Below are 26,805 nucleotides of genomic sequence, written 5' to 3' on the forward strand. Positions count from 1 at the left end.
AAACAGGATCTCCAGGAGCAGTGAGTGGCATCTTGATGTCTGTACCATCCACACCTAAGACATGAATTGAGTATTTGCAGTGTGGTTGGAGCTAGGCTGGTTAATGGTGTGGCACAGAGCACGTGCTGCCTTTGGTAAGGAGATGGTAATTCTCCAAAGAGGAGTCTTCCAGTGGATGGGCTGTCCACAAAGGGCACAAAGAGCATAAGGGCACTTGGTATCTGTTTTCTGGACATAAGAATCTCACATCGAGGACTATCCCTACAACTTCTCCCACACTCAGTGGATTATGAATCTGTTTAGTTTGGTTTCTCCAATTCATTTTGAATTATTTATCTGCCTAGGTTCTTACCACACCTAATTAAATCTCCATTCTATCAAACATGAATTCCAGGTTCCATCGATATACATCTCTGTGGGTTCAGAAAGACATCACCTCTGTACAGGTTTATGATAAAAACTTCATGCATTCTGCTACCAAAAACAGTGCTTAGTGCACTTGTGTACAGAAAAGAAGAAGCAGATAAAAACTGCAACAACCATGCAGGGATGTTTTGACCCCAACCATTGTGCTACAAGCTTTTAGGCAGTTCTGACAACACATCAGGTAAGATTCTTTGAGGTGTGCAAGAATGGGATGGGACTGAATATATGTCCCACAGCTCTACAGTAACTTAAGGCATGTGCATCAACATTTTCACAGTCTCTGCTGACCTATGTACACCAGTCACTCAGCTCTCCCGAGATTCTCAATCCCTTCCCCTTGCTCACCTTTGGAGACTGTGACAGCCCTTGGCCTGCAGGGTATCCTGAGAGGGTCTTTACTCAAATTGCCTGGCACAGCTGTTCCAATTTAAGAATGAATGGACAATAATTCTTACCGTTGGAAAAGCCAGTGCTGAGGTGAGAACTTCAGGAGAAGCTTCAAGGCTGCAAGGCTCAATCAGAGTTGCTCTAAGAGGATGGCCAAAGCAGCAGCATGCTGTGTTGGTGGGTCTAACTCCCTCGCCTCTGTGGACCTCTGTCACAAGCAGGCCTCTCTCCATGCAGTGCTGGGAGCCTCTCTGTTGTGTCACATATCTAAAAATTGTTGGGTTTGAGCCATGCTTTTCTACCTGTTCCAAAATATGCTCCACCTAAATAGACTGAGACAGAAAACTGGACTGAGAAAGCATTGTTTTGACCCCTCAGGCGTTCTCTTGGTAGTGAATGGAGAGAAGTATCTGTCACCACTCCTCCTCAGGTAAGTGGCTGGCCAGTGAGATGAATGTGGAGGTGCCTTCTTCTCTCCGTTGCGTGTCAAGGGAGCCCAGATGCACAGAAGGAAGCTGTCAAAGCCTAACATAAAGGGAGTTAAATCACAACCAAGGGCTGAAGATTCCTCTAGGCAGCAAACACCTCTTAGGGGCTTTATATCTGAGTGCTACCTCTTGGAAAGCCAGTGTAGCTGGGGCTTTGTCATCCTTTAGATCTTCTTGTGAAAGGCAACCTCGGTCTTTTCCTGGCAGGCATGTTCCTGTATCTGTCCTTTTGTGCAATGCCCCTCAGCCTGCTGCTGTGCAGGCATTGTGGCCATGGTGGCATAACCAATAGAGCTGCTGTCCTGTTTCAGACTGTTTAGAGGGCTAAGAGGGGAGGCAATGAAAGGAGAACATTTGCATGGACCATGGACACAGGGTGAATGTGTGGGTGTGGGGCTTACTACAGAGGACAAGGTACTGAGATATTCTTTATTCCCATTTGCCCTTGAAGACCTTGTTAATTCCAGAGTTTCCAAGGTGACTGCAGGAGCAAGGTGAGAGGGGCTCAGCATGGGAAGGAAGATGTACATTTGAGAGGCAGCAATGGCTAATGCTGCAGAGACAGCTCTGCAGAGCTGGCTCTCATGCAGCTGGCACTGGTGGAGGAGGAGGACTGGTTTTCAAGCTGTGTCAGTTACACCAGACTCTGTATGCTTTGGACCAACCACTTGGGACATGCTGCTTGTGTTTCTGTGTGTGAGGAGCTGACACCTTGTGTTACTGGTCCAAGGCATGTGAGAGCCTCTGGTGCCAGGTATCATCAGGCATCTAAGGTCTAACCTGTCTCTGTGAGTCCGGGGACTCTTCAGCCAGACAGACAGCAAAGAAACTTTATTACCTAACATAATCCTGAAAACATCAAAGGTGGAAGAGGCTGCAGCATCCTGCTTGAACTGATCTAATCTCTCTGTAGGGCCTTGCAACATAGGAGGTGAATTTTCATCTCCACTGCCCCCTTCCCCAGACTAGTTTCCTACCCTCTCTTTCCAAGTGTAATTTCTAGGCTTGTTGACCTGCACCATGCTAGTCACTGTGTTCTTCTGGCTGTGCTGATCTGTAAGCCTCAAGTGCAAATGAGTTGGATAATTGAATCAGTCACCTACCAGAAGATTGTCATGAGGCTGACCTCTTTTTGCAGCAGTGTAAAAGCCTAATAGGGGTCTTCTCCCCTTCCCAAGCTGGAATCTGAGTAACAAAAGAGAGCCTAGTCAGGTTACAGCCTCTCCATTCCTCTTAGGAAGAGATGCCTTTTCCTATAGTCTGTTTCTTCCCTATCTTGGCAAGTCTGACTTTTATGGTCATCACTGCTCTCTTTCCTTGATAGACTTCCTCCTGGTTCACTCATCCAAAAGCCACATCCTACTGTCTCTCCTGAAGTTCAGAGCAGAAAGGAAGAGGGAAATTCTGGGGGAAACACCTTGGGCACAACCCTTCTCACTTCCTTTCTTCTCTGGTCTTAGCCTGTACCTTCTAGCTTCTTTGGTCAGTGCCAATCCATGAACTTCAGGCTGCAGCTCTTGGGCACAGGTGAATGTGTTAGCTACAGAGCACCACCCCAGCTCAGACCCTGGGAGAGCAAGCAGGCTGTATTGGTGTGGAAACTGCAGCTCAATGATTAGGTGGACAGTGGGCACAGGACCTGGCTGATCTGTCAGGGAAGCTAAGCAAAAGCAGCCCTTTCGCCATTGCTTCAGGGCCAGCACTTGCCCTGTGTTCCCTTTGGTTGTGTCCTTCTTGAGCTAGACTCATACTGTGCCATGCAAACCCTGTAGCTTGGCTCCTCTGTTAGCTCTTTGGCAAGGTAGATCTTTCTGTTCCTGTCAATTCATGGGCATGTGATAGGACTGGATGGAAGGTAAGGTGAGGCTAGTAATTTGATGCGACAGCTGATATTGGTCCTAGACTGTATTTCCCGCTGGCCAGGGCTTAGCTTCACGGAGCTTTTAAGAGTATTTTTAGTTCCCAGAAAATAAAAGAGAAACTAAACCTGACTCTATGTGCTGTCACCTCTGCATACTCGGCTATTTTTACTTCCGACAGTCTCGGCCTGAGTCCAGCTTTTAAAAAAAGCTGGAATTATTTTACTTCCATTAAGAAAAAAACCCTAAAGCCTGATGTTATCAAGTCAGTAAGGGGACATCTGATCCCAAAGTTGTCAGGCAGACGTCTCTCCAAGGGGCATGTCAGAGAAATGCAGGGAGCTGGAACAGATCAGCAGATCAGCTCTTTCACTGCAGAGGCTTGGTGCTGGCACAGACCTCTCTGCAAGCACTTGGAACACGAGTGGCACCCACAGGACAGTTAGAAAACTGACATCCCTGCCCTAGGCAGGATGCTGAATCGAGAAGTCCTGCGCAAGTCCTGGCTCTGCACTTCTCCCTGTTAGGTCAGAGCGGCTCTGGCAGGCAGGGAAGCTGAGAGTGAGCTGCCGTTGAGCTGGGACTCAATCCCTATGGCATTCACCACAGTCAGCCCCATATGTAGGTCAGATGGGGTGCCAGGACTCTTACGCAGAGTCCCTCCAAAGGTAACAAAATTCAATGAACAGCAGCGTTTTCTTACAATACATGGGAGTGGAAGGACCTGCCAGTAAGATAAGTTATCAATGGGTGGTGCTTTCCAAACTTTGCCCTCTACTGTTGCATCTCACCTTCTTGCTGATAATGTCAAAAAGGGGGGTCCAGGAGTGCCTGTGGTGGTGACAGTTTTGTAGGGTGAGTCACTTGTCTCCTTTGAACAGGCCACTTGTGATCTCTGTGACAACAGGGTTTGTGCAGGAGCTGGAAGGCAACGACTTTCTTTTGCTTCTGTCTTGTGAGGCTGCAGCACCAAATTGTATCGAAAGGTCTTCAGTATGGATCAGCTGCATCTCAAAAGTGACTGCTGCACCTTGCAGTTAATGTTCAGGTGGCTGCATGTAATGTTCAGGTGTGAAACCTGCCCTTGTGATTCCAGTGTATGTATCACTCAGCCTTGCTCCAGCCCTGTCTCTTTCATCTCCCTTCTCCTTACACTCTCCCACTTCCATTCATATCCCAGTTTACATCCCCGTCCATTTCTTCTCTGCTCAGTGCTTTGCTTCATGCTGCTTCTCTGATCTAACCCATCACACCTCACCACTCCATTTTAATGTCCTTTAGTGTCCCTCGCAGAGCTGCATCATAATCAGCCTACCTATCTTAAAATCAACCACAGAGAAAATCAAAGTAGAGCGGCAGACATTAAGTACCTAAGTACCACAGGTTCTGATTTTGGGCCATGCCCTTTCCTTCCATCTAGATATGACCCATTAGGCCATCAGATCTTTGGGAAAGGGATTTTACTATGATGGTTATGTCTAGAGTGTCACAGTCAGGGACTCGAGGGATTAAATGCTTTTGTTTACTGTAGCACCTGCAGGCCACTGCACTCAGCAGCTGGTGCAGGGATGTGCTACCATGGGGGTCAGTCTGTTCACCAGCTCTGTGGCTGGAGTGATGATGACAGGGTAGAACAGTGTCTCTGTGAGTGCTGATTGAAAATGTTTGCCTCAAGGAGTGTCGCACAGGAAAGGGGAACAAGAGGAGGACAAACAGTTGTTCAAAATTAACAAGCTGAAGTCCTTGGGCAAACAGACCTCTATCTGCTCAGTGAGGGAAGGAGGGATGGAGGGTAAATCTCTCTGCATCTTTCTTATCTTTCTTTAATACACTTAAGTCCTTTGTGTCCTTATAATCTGATTGAGGGTCCCTAGTACTGCTGCAACCTGTGCAGCCATCCCTCTGCCAAGCACTGGAGGCATGCTTCTCCTTGGGAGGAAGAAACAAGCTCCTTCCCCCGTTTCGTCCCTACTCCTCCCAGTTCCCCCTCCCTTTTGCTTATCAAACTGCACAGTGAAAGCATCCTGGAAGGCAGTGTGTTGGTTTCTGCTGGGCTGAGAATGGAACCTCCCTGCACGGATGACATCCTGACCACTGATGTTAAGGAATGCATCCTTTGTCTGGGAGGGTCCTGGGAAGCTCTGATTCAGTCCTGAAGTCTTGCAGCCTGTTCTGGATTCCTCTGTAATCTTTCAACAGTGTATTCCTGATCCTTTTCATTTTCATATCTGGTTGCTTGGTTTACTGGTAGCTCCTGAAATTTATGTCTCGCCCATCTTTCCTGGCTTAGAGGTAGATGTCACACATTCAGCAGAGCATGGAATAGAGGTCTTCTTTCTTAGGAAAACAGGGCACATTTACGGAGGGAAAGAAATCATGGATGGAAATGAAAATTTCCTACTTCATCCAGGACTTTATCAGTGTCGTTCCTCAGGGATCTCCCTAGATAACCTCGGTTTTGGGATTCCCTGGCTGTCCTTCCTGAAATTGGTCTCTGGAGCATGTTGGGGCACCCAGGAAGGAGTCTTGCCCACAGCCTACCTGCTGCTGGGAATGGAGGTAAAAGAAGAAATAGGCATCATTTTCAGAAACAATACCACGTAATGGAGGAGAAAGGTGGACTTATGCTTAGGGATGTCAGTGAATTCTTCATACAGAGTCAGAAATAGAAAATGGGACAGGGGAAGGAAATTACTCAGTGTGACCTGAGCTCACTTGTATCAGCTTCATGTCTTCCTTTCCATCCTCAATATCCGTGGTCCTCCCACAGCAGCCACCTGCAACGGTAGTTCCCTTGCTCTGCAGAGCTCCACACCTGCTCATTCCTGTTTCTCCTGCTCAGTGGGAGATGTTGCTGCCAGACTGTATCACTTAGTATTGTTGGCCTGGTGTTCTTGCTGCTTAGGGGGCAGTTGGTACTGTCTGTCAATCAAATCAGTTTGGGTGCTGTAGCCATAAAGCGTATTGGGATCTAGATGTTGTTGCAAGTAGCAGTTTCAAGTGGTACAGGTGTGGCTGGTGCGAGCTTTACAGTAAAAGCTTTCTCCTTTCCATGGCATAGTAAGTAAACATGGCATTGAAACGTGGAGTGACAGACATCTGCCTCCTTCTAGGGTAGAATATTCACCAGAAGACTGCAGGCTTTTTCAGGTGTACAAGTTGTTCAAAAAGCATCACTTCAAACCTGATGCGGAGTGTTTGTTTTTAGTTGTTTGTGTTTATGTATGGTATGATTGCAAAATATTAATAGCTCAATGTTATTAGTAAGTGTCTCACATACTTGGTTCCTGTGATCAGAGTAGATAAACTACTGTGTGTTTCTAAGGAAGTACTCGTATAGTGTAAATTCAAAATTTTTTATTCTATTCGAATGCTTCTACATTTGTCTTGAAAGATTTTTTTTCCGCAAAAGCCACTTTTCCCAGAAGACTAAGTTATCCCAATTTCACAACAACTGATTACCAGAGACCATATGGCTGGTCAGAAATAACTGATAACTGGACAAATATCTATGGGTTTTTTTCACAGTTTCTTTTTAACACTGTATTTTGTACTAATAGCACAATTTAGTTGCTGTTCCTGGTCTATTGATGCTGCTATGGTTTTTTGCAAGGTGACAGTTACTGGTACTTCCTAGTCACTGGGGACTATTTTCAATGTGCAATTTCCAGTTTGATTCACTGTATTTTGAAAGAGCTGCAACAAATTCTTCAGTGTCTCCCTGCTTCATCTTTATCATGGCTTTATTGTAGTAGAAGTTGTTTCTGTTTATTTGGATTCTACTCTTATTACAGGTGCCTTTCTTGATCAAGGCTGAAACATTTTTGTTGAATTCATAGTTCATTATCTGTTCGCTATAGGTCACTTTTTTCAAATATAAATAGTGTGAGGTCACAGAACATTTAACTTTTCATTTTTAAGAACAATCTAAAAGCTTAGTTTTATAACTGCGGGTTTGATTGACATTTAAAGTCTTTCTTTTTAAAGGCAAGATCATCTAGAGGGCATTGAGTTCTGAAGCTTTTCATTTGCCCATTAGACTGATGGTGATTCAAGAGTTTGAATGGGTTAATTTCTGTCTTCATTAATGTTTTGAATAAAAGTAAAGCTCACAGCAGCATGCTTAGAGCTGGAGGCACTCTAGTTGGTATTAAGATTGCTGAGTTCAGCTGAGATCTCAAGTGTTTGAGAGAGGGAAGCTCCCTGGAGTATGGGGAACATCTTACTTAGCAAATTTAAGCATCTGAACGTCAAGGTTCCCTAAGGCACTAAGGAATCATGAGGATTTTTTTTGTTTTACCTGCAGGTGTTCGTCTGGATCGAGTCCGTGGAGGCCGACAGAAATACAAGAGGAGACTGGATTCTGAGAGCAGCACTTACCTGAGCTTACAGATCCCTCCCCCGGCTAAAAAGCCATGTATGTATTAGCCTTGAATTGTTGCCCTCTGAGCAGCCACTGTATTTTTTTTCATTGATCTCCCAAAATGTACAGAATAGCAGTTGTCACTTCAAATTCCTGTGTCAGTCAACAGCACTAGGATTTTTTTCTTATGATCATAGTGTAGAGGTAGATTAGGTGGGCCTAAGGTACAGCTCAGGTACTGTTATTCATTGTACCTAGGGTTAAATACAAGACCTTTCCTAGGAGATTATGTAAATCCATTTAGTGATAGTCTGATCTTTTCCTTTACCCAAGCTATGTTAACAAAACTAGTCCGATGCTGATTTCTCTTTTTAATACTACCCATAGTTCTTTAAACTTTTCCACATCCTACCAACTCCTTTGTGTCTCCTTCTCCCCTTGTTGGACCCTGTTGAGACAATTGCTGACAACATTACAGCAGCTTCCTGCTTTTGTCATCCCTGTGCAGAGCTGGTTTGGCACAGGCAGATCACTACAGCTTGTGTAGCTGCAGTGTAGTCTTCTCCTGTTGTCACCAAAACCATTACTGAGGTCCTATGGGTTCTGTAGTCATGTCTTATCCCAGGAGGGTCCACCTTTTATCATGAGAAATATAACAACAACTTTTCCTTTGAAATATGCAGTGACTAAGATCGTCTCCCACTTGCTGGTGGCTGAGCCAGAGAAGATTTATGCCATGCCTGATCCAACCATGCCAGAGAGTGACATCAAAGCCCTGACAACCCTCTGTGACCTGGCAGACAGGGAACTGGTGGTGATCATTGGCTGGGCAAAGCACATCCCAGGTAAACGGAATTACAAGGGTGTACCATGAACATCAAAGGGAGCTATTATTTATCTCTGCACTTATCGGTTTTGTCTTCAACTAGGATTTTTTCATGTAGTGATGCATGGAAAGTTCTGTCACAGAAAACTGCTTGTGGTGGGCTCTCATTGGTAACAAACTCCAATGCAGCCTATGATGTAGGTGCATAAATCGATGACTCTGTATGTATGTGCCCTGGGTTTATGCAGAAGGCTTTGATATGATACAGTGAAGTTCTCTGTTGTATTTGGCATTGAGTGGCCCAGTGAAAGCACTTGGGAAACAGCCTCTGGGATGGTACAGTGGACTTTTGTGATCTTGTATTGCATCAACATGACCTAGGTCTGTTGTGTTTATAGATGAATAAGTGTTATGGCAGTGCCTGGACTTTACTGCTAATAAAAAGGCAGGTACACACCGTGTCTGTAGTGGATGTTACAGAGTCACAGAATATTCTGAGTTGGAAGGGACCCACAGTGATCATCAAGTCCAGCTCATAAGTGAATAACCCATACAGGGATCAAACCCATAACCTTGGCATTACTAGCACCAGACTCTAACCAACTTTGCTAATTTCAGGATCATTCTTGCCCAGACTCAGGAAAGCTTTTGTCATAATGGATTCATCACAGAACAAGTCCCATTGTGATAGACAACATGCTATTGTCAGTGAATCTCCAGGCTTCTATGTTGACAAATAATGAGGACAACTTATTGGCAGTGTGACTGGCCTTGGAAGGCTCATTGACTATATTCAATGTGTGTCTGTGTGATTGAGTGGCATAACAAGTGTCTCACACCTGCAGGTAGGGTGGACCCAGGCTGAAGGAGCATACATAGCCATCAAGGAAGTTCTGAGGGCAAAGATTTGGACTGGGAAGGGGAAATGCCCCCTCTCTTTCTAGTCTCTCTCCAATCACTCCAAAAACAGATAGGCTGGATCTGTGTGTAGAGAAGGCTCGCCAGGGAAGTCAGAGGATATCCTTGGGGTTTACATGGCTGCTTTCCAAAGATTGCTTCAGACATTCACTATGAACAGTGCACTACAGCTATAAACAGCTTACTTCAGCTATCTGCTTGCCTTCTGTCCCTCTTCCTTGTGTCAGGAGAATATCCAAGGCTCTACTACGGGATCACAGGATTTATTGCATATTGTCTCTGTCTTCCACTGCATGGATCTGTGTTCTCTTTCTTTGTTTCTTGGCTTTAAGTTCTTTGGTGTTTGGCGAGGCATCTTAACAAGAGTGATCAGAGTTTAGTTCTCCCATGTATTTTGCTTCTTTCTGTAGCTCCTCTTTTGGCTTTTTGGTAGCTGCTTCTCTTTTTCCAGAGGGAGTATTTCTCAAGTGATTCAAGAGTTAGTGGTTTTCTGAGCTATATGGAATATGGATTGTTAGGAGGTGGGACTGTGAAGCCTGGAGAAACTTTTTCAGGACAGTGTTTCTGAGTAGAGGTTAATCTTGGTGGTGCCCTTCTTACGAGAGATCTGCAGTATCTGCAGGGATTACACCCATCACTAGTGCTGGAATCCATCTGGGGCTGATTCATCACAAGTGGAGTTACAGTGGTGATTAGGGAACTCAGCCTGGATTGCTCTACTAACCCAATACTTGGGGTGTTAACAGGAGTGGCTTTAAGGCAATGCAATTAGCTGCTACGGCTTTCCAGTGAGGTGCCATTGTACATTTGTCTAACCTTGGCTATTTCTGTTCGCAGAGAGGGCCCTGCTGTAGTTCCCCAGTTGTGGCAGTGAGATGAGCATGGGATGCTCAGCTCTGAGTTCCTACTGAGTTTTCCAGCCTGGTGATATTATCTCAGAACAGGAGTATAGTAGAGATTGCTCCCACACTGTGAAAGGGGTTCTTCTCCTTTCTGAAAGCAGGACATACCTGCTATCATCTCAGATTTCTCTGTGTATTTTTCTCTCCTGCAACCCAGTAACAGCCACAGCCTGGCACAGTTCAGACCAGCAGCAGTACTGTACAACAGGACTGTGTGCACGTGAGAGAGCTCAGGGATTGTTAAACAAGAGAGCAGTACTGAGAAAAAAACATAATAAAAGACAGTTCATAAAAATGAAACAAAATAATCTGTAGTTCTGGAACAAGTATGAAACATACTGAGTTAGGCAGCAAGGGGGCAGAGCAGGGCAGGGCCAGGAGACTGCCACATGTCTAAATTAACCATGCCCTGTAGTTCTGCCTTCCAAGGATTTTGAACAAAAAGTGACATTGCTTCCTGTGTGCAGGAAATCTTGGTCAGAGAAGGATGGAAAAAGGAGAAAAAGTTACATATTCCTGCCTTGTATTCACACTGGAATTAATAAAGAATGGTGTGATGTTAAAGTCATACCAACCCTTTAGGATCCCAAGTATCAACACAAACCTCTGCCCTACAGTCTTAGCAAACAAAATCACTAAAGCTTAAACACACTCTCCTATGATAATAATAATAAAGCATGATTTAATGGTATTTAGAAAATGTTATTAGCTCAATAGCCTTATTAGCTATTAGCTCAAAAGCCACACTTAGCCAATGTGGAGTTGTGCCGTTCTGTACGAGGCCCCCTCCCCACTAGTCACTCTCCCCCCATGTTAATTGTCTTTGAAAAACATCCCCTTTTCTCTTGCTTTGATGCAGGGTGACAAGACTTCTCTTGAGGGGTGACAATGAAGGCTCTCCCAGGGTAGCTGTTGTACTGTTCTCACTAGGAAGACGATAGTACTAGCACAGAATGAAATATGGCAAGTGGAGTGACAGCAGCTGTGTCTGGAGTGGCCTCAGATCCTATAATTACATCTCCTTTTATTACCTCTGCTAATGGCCCTCCAGGATGACAGAAATGATAATAAATTAACAGATTATGAACTTCACTTGCCACAAATTATGTGACTTTTTTTTTTTTTAATTTGGGAGCTCCCACTGCCAAACCACTGAAATAAAAAAGGAAATCACACACACAAAAAAAAAATAAAAAACCTGAATGTCACATCAGCTACTGCAAATAAAGCAGCTTTTCTCAAGCTGCACCTGGAAAGGAGGGAAACATTCATGCAGCTCTGTGCTAGAGCCAGGGGCTTCTCTTTTGGGAGCCTAGGGATGGCAGTGGTGCATTAAGCAGCACCTTTCAGGATCAGACTTGAGAAAAGCAGCAAAAAACAGATCACCAAGGGTATTTGCTGGATGCTGGGCCATCAGCAGCTCAGGAATGCAAAAGGGTTGGATTCTCACAATTCATGGGTGCTTAAGACAACCAGGCAGTTAAATTTCACAACTAGAGACTCCCTGGTGTTATAATCCTATAATAGCAAGCCTATGATTTTGGCCAAGTAAAAGCAGCATTTACTTTTTCTGATCTCAACTTTGATAACACGAGAGAGTTATATGATCATCTCTTTACTGCAGTAATTCAGGCATAGTCCTTTAGCCCTTGCATTCCACATGTGTAAATACTGGAGGCAAAGGGTCCTGATTCTGTCAAACGTCTCAAGTCCAGGCTTGACACCACAGCACTCTCTCTTCACACCCTCTGCTGGAGCTGAAGTCCTTGGCTACCTGGGAATGCTTCTGGCCAGGGGCTTTCCCGGGTGGGTGGGGCAATTGCAGCTGGCTCTCCTGTTCTTCTTGGCACAGGTCATGATCTCTCCTGTTCTCACCTATCATAAGAGCCTCTGGAAAAGGGCGATAAACCGGGATGCTGAATGTACAGGTTACTGCTAGGGTTAAGTAATTTTTTCTACTTTATTGTGTAGCAGAAAAGTATGAGCCATGCCTGTCCTGGATCCTCTTGCTCTACTACATGGCAGTTTCTCAATCTTTAACAAATTTTGTTGGCAGGCTGCAGTGAGATGATGGTGTAGCCCCTTTTGTAATCCAGACAGGGAATGAAGATGCAGAAAGGCCACATGACTGACCCAGAAAATGGACTTAAAGCAGCAGCCTAAATGCTGGACTGATCTCCATGGTCAGAGCTAGGAGAGGGGTGACCAAAGGAGGGAATTCAGGTTCTAAAGACTGCAGCAGTGGCTGTGCACAGACAGCATCATTACCTCTGTCTCAGGGCTAATCTCATCAGTTCCCTGTCTAGCAGGCAGAACTGGGGAGACATGATCCCAAGCCTTTGAGCTGCATCACCCTACACTTGGACTGAGTCAGGAGGGCTGCATTCCAGAGCAGCACAATTCTGAGTGCAGGGCATAAGGGGCAGAAGGGTGAGGCAAAGGACGAGGCACACACCTCCCAGCCTGAGCAAGAGGTAGGATTAACCAGGATTTAGGGCTACATGGAGTACAGGAATCAGTCTCACAGTCATGGAGCTGGATTTGCAGCTCTTCTCCCTAGTAGCCTGGACTCCTCTTTAGCTGTTCCCTCTGACACTCCTCCCCAGTGGTTTATTGATTCTTCCCTCCCACCCACTGCTCCCCTCAGACCTTGCACTCACAGCACGTGACAGCTGATTGGTATCTGTTAATTAATGTGGCCTGGGGCCTCTTTTCTATTCAGTGGCCTGATAAGGGAAATTGGATGTCCAAGGGCTGCCAGGCCATTATCACCCTTTGCTTCCCCTGGCAACACAAACACAAAACATGGCATAGAGATAAATAAATACCACTAACCCACCCTTCTGCCTTCCTATCCCCAGCTGAGATAGTGCAGATAGAAAAAGAGATCCCACAGTCAGTCAATATAGCAATCATCAGGTCTTTTGTTAATTGCCAACTTGATAACAAGAGAAATCAAATGATTATCATGGTGACTGGCTACGTAGGCCCTGATGTGGGGCCAAGAACTGTGAGCAGAGGGGTCTGTGGGATAAAGGAGTCCAGCTGACCCTTGAATGCAGCCAGTGGGCTGGGAGGCTTCTGCACAGAGGCTCGTGAGGTCTCTTGGTGATCCCTGAGGCTTAATATGCATCTGGGGAGAAAACTGACAGGGGAGATGGGTGGAGCATCGCTCTCCTAGCTGGGAGGTACCTAGGTGTCCCATTCTCTCTCAGCCCTAGGAACCTTTAGAAGGAAGAAGCTGTCAAAAAAGTCAGTTTCTGCCTGTTTGTGATGGGCAAATCTGCCTAGAGGGGACCAACACATGGTGCATGACATTTTTGTTTGTAATGGCTGTTATAGTGCCCACCTCCCAGGATCTTTCATCGTTTGGCCTTCAAGGGTAGCTAGTATGGAGGGCATAACAGACACAGTTTTCCTTCCCATGCACTTTTTTTTTTCCCCCTTGAGGTGGAGAGTGCCTCTATGTTTTGTCCTCTCTGCTTTCTCAAGTAGACTCTGGGGATGTCAGGGTCTATCTCCAGATGGTGATTGCTCTTTCCGTATTTGACGAGAATATTTGGTTCATTCCTGGGTGCTGGTTCTACTGCTACCAGGTTTGGCTGTGATTTAGGTACTTGTAAGGCTCCATAAAGGTATTTTTGTCACTGGATAGGGTTGTTGGCAGAGCTGATAGTGTGGAGATCAGGATGTGATGAGGAATAGACGAGGATTCTGTTTACAAATATATTCAGCTTTTGAACACATTTCGGTGCTTTGTCGTGACTGGACCTTTTCTCATGTTGGCAAAGTCTGAGATTGTAGTTTACTTGCAATTCAGGCCTGCCATTCCCATCTATCACATCAGATCTTCTCTACTCTTTGGTCCCAGCTGCAGTACAAACCTACAAGAGGAACAGTGAGCAGGACAATATGGTACAGAACAGTTGCTGCTATAAAAAAAAGCAGTGATCATTGAAACAAGGTTATCATTAACTTTGGGCTGCCATAAATGCAATCAGAGCATCCAAACTCCTGTTTGAGACTGTGGGTGGGCATGGGAGCAAAGAGAAGGATAAGGTCCATGTGTGCTGATTGCTACAGAGATAGGGTCACTTCAGTGAGCTTTTTTTGTTTTTCTTGACAGCAGCAGGTCAGTAGGGAAGAGTGCTTGGTTTGAGTCTCGGGACACTAAGGACCTTAGGCTCCTAGAGGCTTTGCTGCTCACCCATTTGACCCTGCTTGTCTTTTGCCCTGTCAGGGTTCTCCAACCTCTCCCTCGGGGACCAGATGAGCCTTCTTCAGAGTGCCTGGATGGAAATTCTCATCCTGGGCATTGTGTACCGCTCCCTGCCATATGAGGACAAGCTGGTCTATGCTGAGGACTACATAATGGATGAAGAGCACTCTCGTCTGACAGGGCTGCTGGAGCTCTACCTGGCCATTCTTCAACTGGTGCGCCGCTATAAGAAGCTCAAGGTGGAAAAGGAGGAGTTTGTCACACTCAAAGCTCTGGCCCTTGCCAACTCAGGTACAGCCCTGGCCCAGCCAGCCTTGTAATCAGGGAGTTAAGGCTCATGCTGTTATTTGGGAAGAAACTAGAGCCTACCGCCTGAGACTGCTCTGCTTGTGTCATGCAACATTCTCAAAGCTCCTTTCTGTCCACAGAGCAGGACTTAAGTTTGAAAGCAGGGAGAAATGAGGCTTACTGCTGCTGCAGCCCCAACTGTGCTCTGGCCCTGTAGTAGAGAGTGGAACCAGACAGGGATGGGTTAGCTGCTGGTTTCTAGAAGTAAAAAAAGCCCTTCTTCATTAGCAAACCAACTCCAGTGCCATAAGTTCCGAAAAGGGAATGTGGACCACACCTGCATCCACCTCAGTAGTGTTGGTCAGGTACAGCAAACAGGGAAACCCTGGTCCCAATTTCAAATGCCACCAAAAGCTGTGGGGTTGAAGCTGCCTGGTCCTGTCCTGGAGATGTTCGGTGACCACAGACACTGAATTCCCCTTTAACTGGGAGACAGTGTGGATCTGGATTACAGCCCTCAATTGATCAGGCTGCAGTGTACAAAAGCTGGACAGACACGTATGTGCTCAAGAGTCCCATACTGCTAAAGCTACTGTGTGACGAGGGCTCCCTCTACATCCCCTGAGTCTCATTGTCTCGCACCATATCTCCTTGGCGAACTGCATCATGCAGGTCACAAAATTCACCCTTGCAGCCCAGCCTTGAAACCAGTATCTGTTTGGCTAAAGCTGTTTTACAGAAAGACACCCTGTGTGAAGCTGGAGAGAATAAAAGAGGGTGAATCTACATCTTCCATAGTAGCTGACTCTAATAATTAATTGTTCTCTCAGGTGTTTGTTTTTTTTTAAAAGGCAGCATATCTTTAATGTCTGTTTGCCTGAGTTCAGCCTCCAGAGATGAGTCTTTGTTGAGCTGTGTCCTATGACTCCAGGTCTTTTTATACCTAACAGCTTGCCACGATAAAGTTCCTGTTCCTTAGTTGCATTCCTTGGCTATGGATATATTACTTCAAGTGTAAGGTCAAGGATGCTGTGAGGCTGCCCTACCCCACCATTTTACACCATTCTGTTCATCTTTGCCATCCATACAATTCATAGCAGTAGCAAGGTAAAAGAAAAAAGAAAAGAAATAAATTTCTTACAGCTCATTGATAAAAATGTTGAGTAGCATCTGGGTTTTTTACTGATCCCCTGGATTTTCACTAGAAAACTCCTCCTGCAGGGTTGATTCACCACTGACAGCTACTTTGAGATCTGTCATCTAGCCAGTTACTAATCAATTGAAAGTGTTCTTTATTGATATTGTATAGTGCTAATTTTTTAATGAGAATGTCCTGTGGTCCTAAGCCAAGGGCCTTATAAAGCCCCAAGTCTATTATATCTGTGCAGTTAACTTTATCAACCAAACTTGTAATCTCATCAGAGAATGAAATCAAGTTTATTTGACAAGACCTCTCTTCCAAAGTATCATGTTGACTGGCAGTAGAATCACAGAATCATTTAGGTTGGAAAAGACCTTTAAGATCACCAAGTTCAACTGTTAACCCACCAAAAAAACATGTCCCTAAGTGCCACATCTGCACACCTTTCATAAATGTCATCAGTCTTAACTGAATGTCACCTTTATTTTTCCTTTATTTTTGCCATGGTTCACATCAGGCTAGCATAGAAATTATCAGATAAAACCCAGGAAAATATGTGCGTTATTAGAAATTTTTCAGTCATCTTGAATTTCTTAAAAATACCAGGACTTTTAATCATTCATCTGCCCTAGATGGCCCTCAGCTAGCAATTTTAGAACTGTTAAAACCAAGATATCCAGCTCTCCTATTTCTGTGAAGTTTGCCCTAATAGTTCTAATATGTTGTTACATAAACAACAGACTAAGAAATCATCATCATATAACACAAGTAATGCTTCTCTTTTCTAAACAAGACAGAAATACTCACTGAGGACTTCTGTCTTTGCTGCACTGCTGTTAATAGTTTAATCATCTCCAGGTGAAAAGATACGGCCTACAAATGATCATTTTTCTTCTATTTCTTAAATATTTATAAAACTTCTTTATTGTCCTTAGCCCTTCCAGCCATGGCTTTTCCTCCTATGTCCTTCACTTCCCTTATCGATTTTCTACACTTCATAACTTCTGATTCATATAAATTGCTATCTAGCTCCCTTTTTCAATTTCTCATATATTGCTTTTTTAGCTCTAATTGCTGCCTTCACTTTGCCACTGAACCAGGATGGGCAGATGGCCAAGGCTGGCGTCTCTCGACTGTGGAACGGTGGCTTTTGGTGATGTAATCAACTTGTTAAAGAACCTGTCTACCAGGAAGGTCATGGGATTAAACAGGAAGAAGGGCTCCTCAGAGAGGCTGAATTGCTAAGGTAGTGGTTGTGACAGAATAAGTGCCCCACATTTATCTGGCCCATGCTATGAGCAGAGACACTGCAGGATCTGAGCCTTGGTGCTGTCAAGTTCTTCACAGTGCAACAGAAGCACTCTCTGTTGTTGCTCACTGTGTTTTCAGGACTAAGCCCAGAGTAAGCCTTATGAGACAGTATGTATCAGGAATGGAGAAACGCTGAACAAAGTCAGAGCAGAACAACTAACACTCATCAGATGCTTTGGGTTCTGATTCCAGTGGTGTGGAGTAAACAAACCAAGGTAAAGGTCAGGAAGTACAGGCCAAAGCATGTTCTCAGCTGGATGGAAAAATCCCCTCTGACTTCACTGGTTTCTCCTACTGCAGCTAGAAGTGCAGCTATGTAGGAGCATAATCCACAAAAATATTGCTTTGTTATTTTTATTGAAAGATAGGAAAGTAAAGCATGAGATTTTGGTTTTCATGTAATTAAAACTTGTCGCAACACATGCATAAGGAAGCTAGAATAGGGCAAGTGTATTTTTCTACTGTAACTTAACATTCAACCTTCACATTCTTTTAATACCAGTTCTTTTTCGTTGTGTATTTTTGACATGAATAAACGTCTGCAAGTATGTGTCTGCATGCAAACAGCTGATTGCTAAAACGGTAGGAAAGCAGTCTGGACCAGGCTTCAGCTCCCTTGAGTCAGAAATAGGGTTTAAAGATGAGCACTTAGATTAGCACCTGTGCTGTCTAAACCTGCTTTCTGCCTTCCCTCCTATATAGATAAATTCTTGAATTTTCCTTATCCCTGCTGGGTATAATTGCTCATGCAACCCAGGTTCAAGGGACTTTCCTCTCTTCCATGTGGCCCTGTGTATATTGACCCTTTGTTTCTAGGAATACAAACAAATGAAAACAGAAGTGGGAGCTCAATTGCTCTTCACCAGAGAAGAAGCTGACAATGAGCTGATCTGAGTATGCAGTGTGACACACCAAGGACACACCTGCCGGGACTGGTAAAGATAATTCAAGGGAACTTTGTCTTTAGTAAGTGCATTTTAGAGAGCTGAGTGATGAATTCTTAATGCCCAGAGCAGCAGGCAAGTCCCAACAACATGATCACCCATTTTTTAACAGAGTAGAAGTGCTAAGACTTAAGTCGTTACCCTTCAGAGCCAGCAGTCTTTTTTAAAGCATTCCTAGGTCCTCTTTCCTTAGGATAAAAATCGATCAACCTATGTATTGAAGAGCTCTCCAGCTTAACACACAGCACATATTCATTTTAGGACATGCAAGATTGTCCAAACTTTATTTCCTCTTTTTTTTTCCCCAATGCATTTTAATGCTGAGATGGGGTGAACAAGATCCAGATCTGGCAAGGGGATGTGTAGCAAATTCTGTACCAATGGGTCCTGTGAGGTTCCTGCTCCTGCCAGAAAATGCATGAGTCAGTTGAGGAGGCAGTGGGCTTTGTCCATTCTCACAACTGCCCTGTACCCCATGCCAGTGGTGCTGGAGAAGGGTTCCCGGCATGAAGCCTGGCTTCTAGGCCAGCTGACCCTCGGGGACACGGTCAGGCAGCCTGCCCCCATCTCAGTGCTCTGACAGCTGTAAAAATTCATAGCTATTGATTTCGTAATTAACAGTTTATCAATGCCATCGATACCGGTTCACTGATGGATTGCAAGGAAATTAATCCTGCAATGTTGTTTTATTTTTTGCAGTCAGCTACCAATTTTGAGCTTTCAGCAGAGAGAGGTGGTGGTGGGGCAGGCTTTGATCTTTATTTCCCAAGTTCCTCTTGCTATATACACGTAGTTATTTAATGCTGTTGTCTTGTCAATATCAGTACCCAAAACCAGAGCACCCACTTTGACCTGCAGCATGGCTCATTGCCTGGTACTTCTAGCACCCGCTGGGATCTGCAAACTCTTGACAGGCTGTGTTTACTTCTCCCCCTTGTGCCTCTAGCCAGAAGGACATTGAAGAGAAAGGCTGGAGGATGTTTCCCTCCAAGTTTCAACTTTTGATACTTCCAGTCTCCAAAATGACCTCTGCGAATGAGTGGGAAACAGATCCTACTCACTTCTCCTGGATTGTGCATGGAAATTTTTCAAATGTGCTGCCTGGCTGGGAGATGTTGCCAGACTGACTTGGCAACATCCTTCTCCCTCCCTACTTTTCAGAATTGACCTCTGTGTCTAGCTCAGGTCACTGTGGCGACCTACCAGCCCTTCTCTGAGCTCCTTTGCCTGGTCTTTTGGGTACAAAGTGTAAATGTAGCAAGAACAATTCTTTCTCAGTAGGCTTCTTGAGAATACAAGCCTTTAATATCCTCTAATTAGTGAATTCCTTCTAAACAGCTTCTTAAACAGCTTTCTTGCTAGACATAATATTTTCCCAACTGTTGTAATACTTTATAAATCATGCATCATAAATATTTTTAAATTAAATGTATCTCATGAAATTCACAGTGTCTAATTTGTGACTGTGTTCTCCATAGAGATGACACATGTTTCTACAGAGTTTTTGGCAGTTCAGATGGCTTTCCTCCCCTTCACTGCTGTCACACTGGGGAACCCATGTCCTCACATTTGTGTTTGTGAGTAGGCTGAGCCAGAGCACTGCCACACTGCAAAGCCCAGGCTGTGGTGGCAGGCAGTGCAACTACAGGTGTGCATGTGTGCTTGCCAAAGTGTCCCTTTGCTGTGGCTTCTGGATTCATTGCCCTGTGGCAAGAATCTTTATCAATGGGTTCAGTATCGATTAAAAGTCTCTGAATAATGAAGACATGGCAACAGTGTCTCCAGCTCTGTCAGGGTTTTAAGAAAGAAGCAAGAGGAAAAAAGAGCAAACCTTCAGTGATGCTGTGCCTGGTTAGTTTTTCTAATCAAACCTCTCTGCTCTTTGGTGCTGCTCTCTGGCATTATGACTTACCCACAAGTTTAGCAGCCTGTTCCACACAATTTCCTAGCTCGACCCTGGACTCAGTCATTACCAGCTTCACAGACACACCAAGGAACTGTCTAGCCTTGCAAACCCTGCTAGCCCCTCTGACAGCTTTTAGGAATCTAACTGGCAGCCTAAGGGAAGAGGAGATGTGGGTTTCCTTTATTTAAGCAGGAAGCTCCCTGAGCAGCTGCTGGCAGTCTCTGAAAACAGGGGCATATGTACAAAGGTGGGTCTGGCAACACCCCTGGGCACGCTGGTTGTGACCTACTGGGGCTTTTCTGTCTTGCTGACACCCTGAGCAGCTGCAAGGCAATTAGGCAGTTTAGACAGATGAAGCGCTATAGCAGTGTTAATTATTCTTAATGAGATTGCTCCCAAGCGGCAGCACAGCAGCTGCTGCCCCTTGCAGGGTGACTCTCACCATAAGGAGCATGGAGGGCAAGTAAATGTGCAAATCACAAAGGCTCCTGGCCGACCCCTGCACAGCCTTGTGGTGGCTGGCAAAATGGGCAGCACACAGGGCACATGTGTCACCTACCCCTGGCAACCTTACTGTCTCTGCACTGCTAGGGCCAACACACTGGGCTGCTGCCAAACTTCATAGCAGCAGCACCAACACCTGCCAGCAAGGTGTTTTTTTCCCCTTAAGAAACAAACCAAACCAGCAACAACACTCCCACCCCCACTCCCGGGGAGGTGGGGGCATGGGGGAATGACAAAACCAAAACAACCAACAACTACAGAAAAGAAGGAAAGAAAATATCCTTAACTTCAGAACCATAAAGGATTTCCTTCCTCATGTCTGACTTGTCTGTTTGCTGTCTTTTCTCCCTTCCCCCAGACTCCATGCACATAGAGGACATGGATGCAGTGCAGAAACTCCAGGACCTTCTCCACGAAGCCCTGCAAGACTACGAGCTGAGTCAGCGCAATGAGGAGCCCCGGCGAGCAGGCAAGCTGCTCCTGACCTTGCCCCTCCTGCGGCAGACGGCTGCCAAAGCTGTGCAGCACTTCTACAGCATTAAACTGCAGGGCAAGGTTCCCATGCATAAACTCTTCCTAGAAATGCTAGAGGCAAAGGTCTGACAGCCCCAGTGCCAGCCGACAGTGGCCGGGGAACAAACTAGAAACAAAGATGCAGACAACGGAGTAATCCAAACAGCAGCAGCAGCCACCGCCGGCTTTTATCTCCAATCATTTATTATGGAAGAATTATTTAATGTCTATCTGTCGGCGTGACTGCAGAATCTTGTGTACAGAAGGGGGGAAACTTTTAATCAGTCACCTGTTTCTCTTTTTTTCGTTGTTTTCTCTGTGGGAAATACCTGAATATGCTCTTGCACTTGTTGAGGCGGTCATCGGGGCTTAGCCCCTCTGATCAGCGATGCTCTCAGCGCTGTCCAGGCTGCCTGCTCCCCAGCTCCCTCTGCCAGTGCTGGAGGGGGAGTGGGGACAAAAGCAGGAAGAGAGGAAGAACAGTCAATATAAACTTTATCTGCTGGTGTTATGAGGGGTCAGTTAGAAAGGGAAGCAGCCGTGGTCCTTCTTTTTGTCACCTTTCTGCCTCTAACCATAGAGCAGATGCTCCTTTGGAGAAGAGCACTGCTGGACCTCTCCTGAACAAAAAGGTTGCCTCCCAGGCTCCTCTAACACTTGTACATACAGGCCCCACTTCTTACCGGGAAAGATGCTCCTAACTGTGTAAGATATTCTGCGACCTTGTACAGTGTGTCATTACGCCTGGCTAGTCCATCCCATGTACAATCCCTGCAGGCCCCTGAAGAGGTAGGATGTATGTCCCTGAGAAAATGCAAGTCTTTCCCAAATGGTGAGAGAAAAGAGCCTGATATGCTGGGTTGACTTGATAATCTCTGCATCCTCTCCTATGTGGTGCTAACTACAATTCTTCCACACTTTTCACCCTGTAGTGTATCAAACCTGCCTCTTCAGCTCAGCTGAGTACCATTCCCCACTTGTTCCTTGTGGCAGAGAACACAAGGTTTGTCTGCATGGTTACTGCCCAAGTATCAATACACCCCAAACCAGATCTTTCCTAGACTTCACTAAATGATAGCTCTTTGCCTCCACAGAGACTTAGGCTTAACGCCAAATTCTAGTTAGGAATCAAGGGCACTGCTTTTCAGAGGAGGCAGCTCCAGAGCCTGAGAGATTACTTTTTTGTGACAGCCTAGGGAAATAAATTAGACGGTGGCATAAGACTCCCGATACTCCAACTACTGTCTTCCCCTGCCTCATCCCATTATCCTCAACAGTAGGAAAAGAGCAAACATATATTATACCTGAGGCTGTAAGAGGCTCTCTTCCTGATCAAAAAGCAAATAGCTGACCTTGGGTTGGTAGAAGAAGAACTGGAGTAATGTTTATTTACTCCTCTTACATACCCAGGTTTCTGCTATCTCCAAGGCCTGGTTTATCAGCTCTGCTGCCTAAGCCATACCTGCTGCATTCTCAGTAGCCAGAGGGAAATGTAGGTGACTGACAAAACTGACTGCTGGCATTCTTTGAGACTTTATTTTCTAGGTCACTTCGTTTTAAGCTAGCCTGAGCTGACACAACCTGAGTGTCCTGTCTCTTTTGTGGTCAGCAGCAAGGCAGTAGAGGTGAGGAAAAGCCTCTGATCTACATTTGAGACACCACTGACTCTATTACCTCTGTTCTCCTCAAGCTTCCATCCCTTCCTGGCTTCCCCAGGAGACAGGTGGTATGGCAGAGGAGTAACTTGCCCCCAGCAGGAAGTCTTCCAAACCAGGGTTGCAGTGTGTGATCAGAGAGACACTGGGTGCTTGTTTTCTACTGGAGCAGAATGTGTCACAGCAGGGCTGTCAGTGCTGCAGAACCCTGCCCGGCAGACTGAGCTATGGATGCTGACTGATGGTGACCTCTCAGCTCTTGTAGCCAGCCCTCACCTTGTACTTCAGTTAGTTCAGTTCATCTCCTTTGAGTTCTTCCTATGCTACACAGTTGTAGCTACTTCACTCATTTTGTACTTCGTTGATAAAGGAATTCAGTCTTACTTCAGGCATATTAGTAAACCAACAGAGACCTAAAGGGCAGAAGGCACATGGGAACTGGAGCTCCAACAGCAGTAGCAATTACACAGTGGTCTTGTGCTTTGAGCAGATACTCATGCTTCTCTCCCCAGCTCCCTCCCAGAGGCAGCTGGTGAGAAAATGAGAGGCTTTTGGTTGCACTCATGATCCCTGTACCCATCTGTGACCGAGGGACCAAAGTAAAATGCATGCCACTGCTACAGAGCCAGCTTGCCATGTGCTGCACTCTGGTAACTCTTCCTGGCTGTGGCCACTCCTGAAGGAGTGCTTTTGCAGGTGTGTTATGTTGCTTTATTGCCTGTAAGTTTGACTCACTTGACCACTGTTGCAGTCTTGCCGAGTATGACCCAGCTCAGCTACAGCACATTGTGTCCCAACTTGCTGTACAAAGGTAGCTGTCCCAAAATGGGCTGAAAAGATCCTAAGAAGCAATTCTTACTCTGTCAGGCCCTGCTGGAAAGGTCACTTACACAAAAAAAAAAAAAAAAAAAAAAAAAAAACAACCAAAAAGACCCCACCAAAAACACCCACCCAAAAAAAACCCCAAAAGGCTCTTCTATCTTTGTTGTATTTGGACTCAGGCTGCTTTCCAGAACAGAGAGCCAGAACTATTTACAAAACACAATTATGGAAAGCTGCCGAGTTAACTTCTAGCTCACAGAAACCGCTGGCTATTTAGAGTAGGGCTATGGTATGGAGGAAACTCCTGCCTTGACAGAGCAATATAAAGATACCAAGTGCATTTTTTTCCAGGAACTTCTTTCTCCATTAAAGCTGCATAACCTTGGAGCCCATCTGAATATCCTCCATTGCTTGAAGATAATATGCAGGGAAATGTTTGAATTGCTTCTGAAATACGATGGGAACTGAACCAGACAGTACTTAGCATATATTAATCTCTTTAAACAAGGAATGCAAGCTCTCCCCAGGAACTGGGACAGAAACACCTGTCTAGATTTAACCCTTAAAAGGCTTGTACCATCCTAAATTGGGAACCAGGTCAGGTCTCTTGGGCCCTTCAGGCAAGTGCAGGAATCACATACACCTGTTCCCAGTTACTCTGATCTGCTGTGCATCACTGGTATTATCACACGGCCGCTGAGGATGGTAACATCTTAGTGTAGTCGTCTCAGTCCGCTTTGAAGGAGGAAATTAATCTTCAGCAACTGCTTAGGTCTTTGAATGCTCACAGTCTCTTATGAAAAGGTCTGGAGATGTGGAAGGTGAGGCATGAACTAGGAAATGGGGTTTGGGTCAATGCTCTTATGCTGCTCACTTGTAATATAAGAGTCACAGAGTCAGGTCCATACACCTTTCCTTCTTCACGGATCAAAAAATGATGGAGCTTGAGCTGTTGGGACACAAACGGGCTCTATGACTTAAAGAAAAGCAAAGCAGTAGAGGTAAGTGTATCAGTGACAGTTAATAATATGAAGCGCACACCAGCAACTACAGTAAAAGCAGCTCCAGCCCCTGATTTGCATATGTGGATAACAGAAACCAGGTACCTGTCAGCTACTACAAAAGGCAGTTCTTCCCAAGTGACCAGCTCTTCTGTTTTAGGCACATTCTTCTCTGGGAACACCAGTGTCTGGCCTGTAATGCAAAACAAATTTCATGGGGATCAATTAAAATAAAAGGTAAATTACCACACGGAATTTTGGTTTCTGAGGAAACTTGGGCATTACACCTCGCAGCAAAACTGTGAAGCTACAAGAAATGCCCCCATAACAATCAGGACCTTGCAGTATTGCTTATGCTAAGGGGGCATTGTTTTCATAAGCTCTGTCATCTTTTTTTTAAAACTATTATAAGTATATAAAATAAAACATGCTGCACCAGAAACATGTAAGCAGCTATTAGAGGGGAAAGTCATTAAGAAAGACCCTAGAATGTAACTTGTTGAGCTTATATTACCAATCAGAGCTAAGAAAAAAGAGCTTCCACTTTGTATCCACAAGCTATAGTCAATCATATGGCCAAAGGTCACTCTGTTGTTCTTGTGGCTGGGTTATGTGGAGAAGTCGGAGAGAGACAGAGGCTGTGAGAATGATGCAGGGAGTCATAGACGGTGAAATAAACAGTATCTACTTAACTATTATCTGCTCCTAAAAAAAATAAAATAAATAAAATAAAATAAAATTAAAAAAAAAAAAAGAAAAACCTGTTAAATAAATTGTATTCCTGTGGTACAGGTCATTTCAATCAAAACAAGAAATAAAACACAGAAATGTAAAAACTAACCCAGACAGAGTAATGTTTATTGTGTTTAGGAGGTGCTCTGTTCTGTCCCTTGGGATGCACATAGCCTCATAGAAGGGGCTGGTGTGGGGGAAGGTGTGATCTGTGCATGCTGCAGAAGGGTAGGAGAGCACCAGTCCTCTCACTTAGAAATGCTCATTTGGTGTTTTCCCATATAAAAAACACTTCTCAGCAAGCTTCTGAGTTTTTGTGAGATGAGCTTTGCTGAGGACTTGTTAAGACAGGCACTGCTGTCAGTCTCTTTCATGGACCAGTCTCTTCCACTCATCTATTTTCTTCCCACATTCTACACTTCATGGGTACAAGGAATAATCAGGAGCTAGCAAGGAAAAAGTCTTGAAGTTGTTCCAGTGAAAAACAAAACCTCTCATTATAAAACAGACCACTGGCTTAAATCCAGCAATGACATCATGAATACTGCAAGTGTAACAGCAGCTGCACAGTGCTGAAGTCATGGCATTTACATTGATCGAGTGGTCAAGTGGTGCAAGAGGGAAAGCCCATAGCTGCTTGAGAAAGCAGAAGGAAATGTGCTGTGGGAGTTGGGGCAGAGATGTGAGAAACAAGGACCCAGGGTTTTATTCCACGTCTGATTCTATTGAATACAGACAGCATCACACTCTGTTTAAGCACCTCCATCTCCACATGCCTCAGCCAATGCTGCTAAGGTCCTTCTGGGCAATGGCACTCACTGGGATGATGCATCTAAACGAGGCAATCAAAAGGCCTCTTGGCCTGCCCTCAGAAGAAGGGGGTAGCTGAATTATTAGTGGCCGGTAAGAAAGTCCATGGTCTAGAAATGAGCTTGAATGAAAAAAAAACAAGATGATCACAAAGCTGGAGAGGGAGGTGAAGCACAATAAGAACTTACACTTACAAGAGCTACCCCTAGCCCAGTCACCAGCACTCTGACTGTAACAGGCACAGTCTTTGAACCAATAAAATCCCCTTCCAAGTTCACATAGGCAGCTCGCAGCCCACCTACATTGTGTGCATAGGTCCTCTGAATGTTGTATCTACTCACAGAAGGTTTGGATTTGGCCACCACAGTAGGACTTTAAAGTGGACTGTACTTCAGGTTAAATATAGCACAGGGATGCTATATGTGTATATATATATATATATATTATATATATATATATATATATGATATAGTTGATCTGTGACTTCGCAAAAGGCAGTAGTTTTGGGGTTCTGAAAAGTGTATGTGGCAGTGGAGTTGATGGTGTTAAGAGATTAGTAAAGGTAGCCAGAGGACCACAGAGAGCCTAGGCCCCACTCTTCACACACACCATTCAAGGATTGTGAGTTCCTTGGTCCCTTATTTCTAAAGTGGAAGCTGCCTTCCTGGGAGTTCTCCTTTGTCTAGGTGTTTTGAGGTTTTCCTTATTTTGCTTACTTGTGTTCACTGGAATTAAAAAAAAAAGGGTGAGAGAATTGTCTTCATGGTAACTACACAGAACATTGGGAGAA

At 44.9% G+C, this 26,805-nt stretch overlaps 1 protein-coding gene across 2 annotated transcripts in view; it reads left to right on the forward strand.

Moving 5' to 3' along the window:
• The window catches only part of ESRRB (estrogen related receptor beta), a 130,246-nt gene extending 104,721 nt beyond the window's left edge, over positions 1 to 25,525 (forward strand). Inside the window, exons 4-7 of one of the 2 annotated variants that reach the window (XM_018070034.2) lie at positions 7,467 to 7,577; positions 8,207 to 8,368; positions 14,410 to 14,679; positions 14,817 to 15,460. In XM_018070034.2, the coding sequence (XP_017925523.1) occupies positions 7,467 to 7,577; positions 8,207 to 8,368; positions 14,410 to 14,679; positions 14,817 to 14,893 (620 nt within the window). In that variant the 3' untranslated portion in view covers positions 14,894 to 15,460. Of the gene's footprint in view, positions 1 to 7,466; positions 7,578 to 8,206; positions 8,369 to 14,409; positions 14,680 to 14,816; positions 15,461 to 20,840 lie in introns of those variants that run through there. The other variant, XM_008924961.3, reaches the window with a different exon arrangement.
• The last annotated feature ends 1,280 nt before the right edge of the window (positions 25,526 to 26,805 follow it).

This window comes from Manacus vitellinus, unplaced genomic scaffold, assembly GCF_001715985.3.
Source record: "Manacus vitellinus isolate BGI_N305 unplaced genomic scaffold, ASM171598v3 scaffold_6_pilon, whole genome shotgun sequence".
In the NCBI taxonomy this organism is placed as follows: domain Eukaryota; kingdom Metazoa; phylum Chordata; class Aves; order Passeriformes; family Pipridae; genus Manacus; species Manacus vitellinus.